Here is a 986-nt window from a genome sequence, read left to right as displayed (position 1 = left end):
TACAACTTCGTTATTAATTAGCATTTCCATGGGATTAAGTTCTATTGGTTCATCTTCTATAGGTGCATCCTCATTTTCTATACATATGTTATGTAAGATACTACAACTAAGGATAACCAAGGGAATCATTTCTGTATTATACATATAAACGTATTTTAATTTTCGAAATCTTGCTTTTAGAATCCCAAATGTACGCTCAATGACTACACGTGTTTTTGAGTGGTTAGTGTTAAAATTTCGTTGTGTATTATTTAAATGACCATTATCTCGATAAGGTGTTGACATATATCTTGATAAAGGATATGCTGAATCACCTAACAAATGGTATTGATTTTGAAAGTATCTATTTTCATCGTTAGTTATTAATTGTCTGATATCACTTAAACGCCAAACTCTAGCATCATGAACACTACCACATATACCCGTAAATACATCTATAAATCGTAATTTATAGTCACAAATGCCTTGTAGTACTATCGAGTGGAAACCTTTACGGTTAATATAACTATCTGAATTTTCAATTGGTGCGTTTATAGCTATATGACAGCCATCAATTGCTCCAATTGTCCCAGGGAAGCCACTTAATTGACGAAATTCACGTTCAAAATGTACCATTGCATGAGGTTCAGGCCATTTAATGTACCTCTGAGCGTCTGCAGTGAGTACCATCATAACTTCAAATATAGTTTTCCAAACGGTATCTTTGGATACTCCAAATCTGTCTGCTACTGATCTGAAAGTATATATGCCAACTTTTGTTAAAAAGAAAAATAAAATAAGAAATACAAGTGATTTCGTACAATGTACCTTCACAAATTTTTTCATGTGGCAATAAACACTAACCTGTAAACTTCCTGATTACCGAGGCACCATAACGTTATAGCAATTTGTTTGTCAGGAGACATTTTTGCAGCACCAAGCGCGCGATGTAAATAAGGTCCAAGGTTTTGTACTAATCTTTCATAAGTATTTAATTCTAGTCGGAA

The 986-nt window shown here is 33.4% G+C and overlaps 1 protein-coding gene across 1 annotated transcript; it reads right to left on the bottom strand.

The window, feature by feature from the left end:
* Nucleotides 1-6: 6 nt before the first annotated feature.
* LOC108722395 (putative nuclease HARBI1) lies at nucleotides 7-980 on the bottom strand (the record flags this gene model as incomplete). Its single annotated transcript, XM_018447524.1, has 2 exons — nucleotides 844-980; nucleotides 7-733 (listed from the first exon to the last, which is right to left on the bottom strand). Coding segments are annotated over exons 1-2 (789 nt in total), but the record flags the coding sequence as incomplete, so codon positions are not given.
* Nucleotides 981-986: the final 6 nt, after the last annotated feature.

The sequence above is a fragment of the Mycetomoellerius zeteki genome, unplaced genomic scaffold (assembly GCF_001594055.1).
Source record: "Mycetomoellerius zeteki isolate Tzet28-1 unplaced genomic scaffold, Tzet1.0 C4357012, whole genome shotgun sequence".
Lineage (NCBI taxonomy): Eukaryota > Metazoa > Arthropoda > Insecta > Hymenoptera > Formicidae > Mycetomoellerius > Mycetomoellerius zeteki.
Note: the sequence above shows the minus strand (reverse complement) of the source record. Positions and strands in the feature narration are given on the sequence as shown.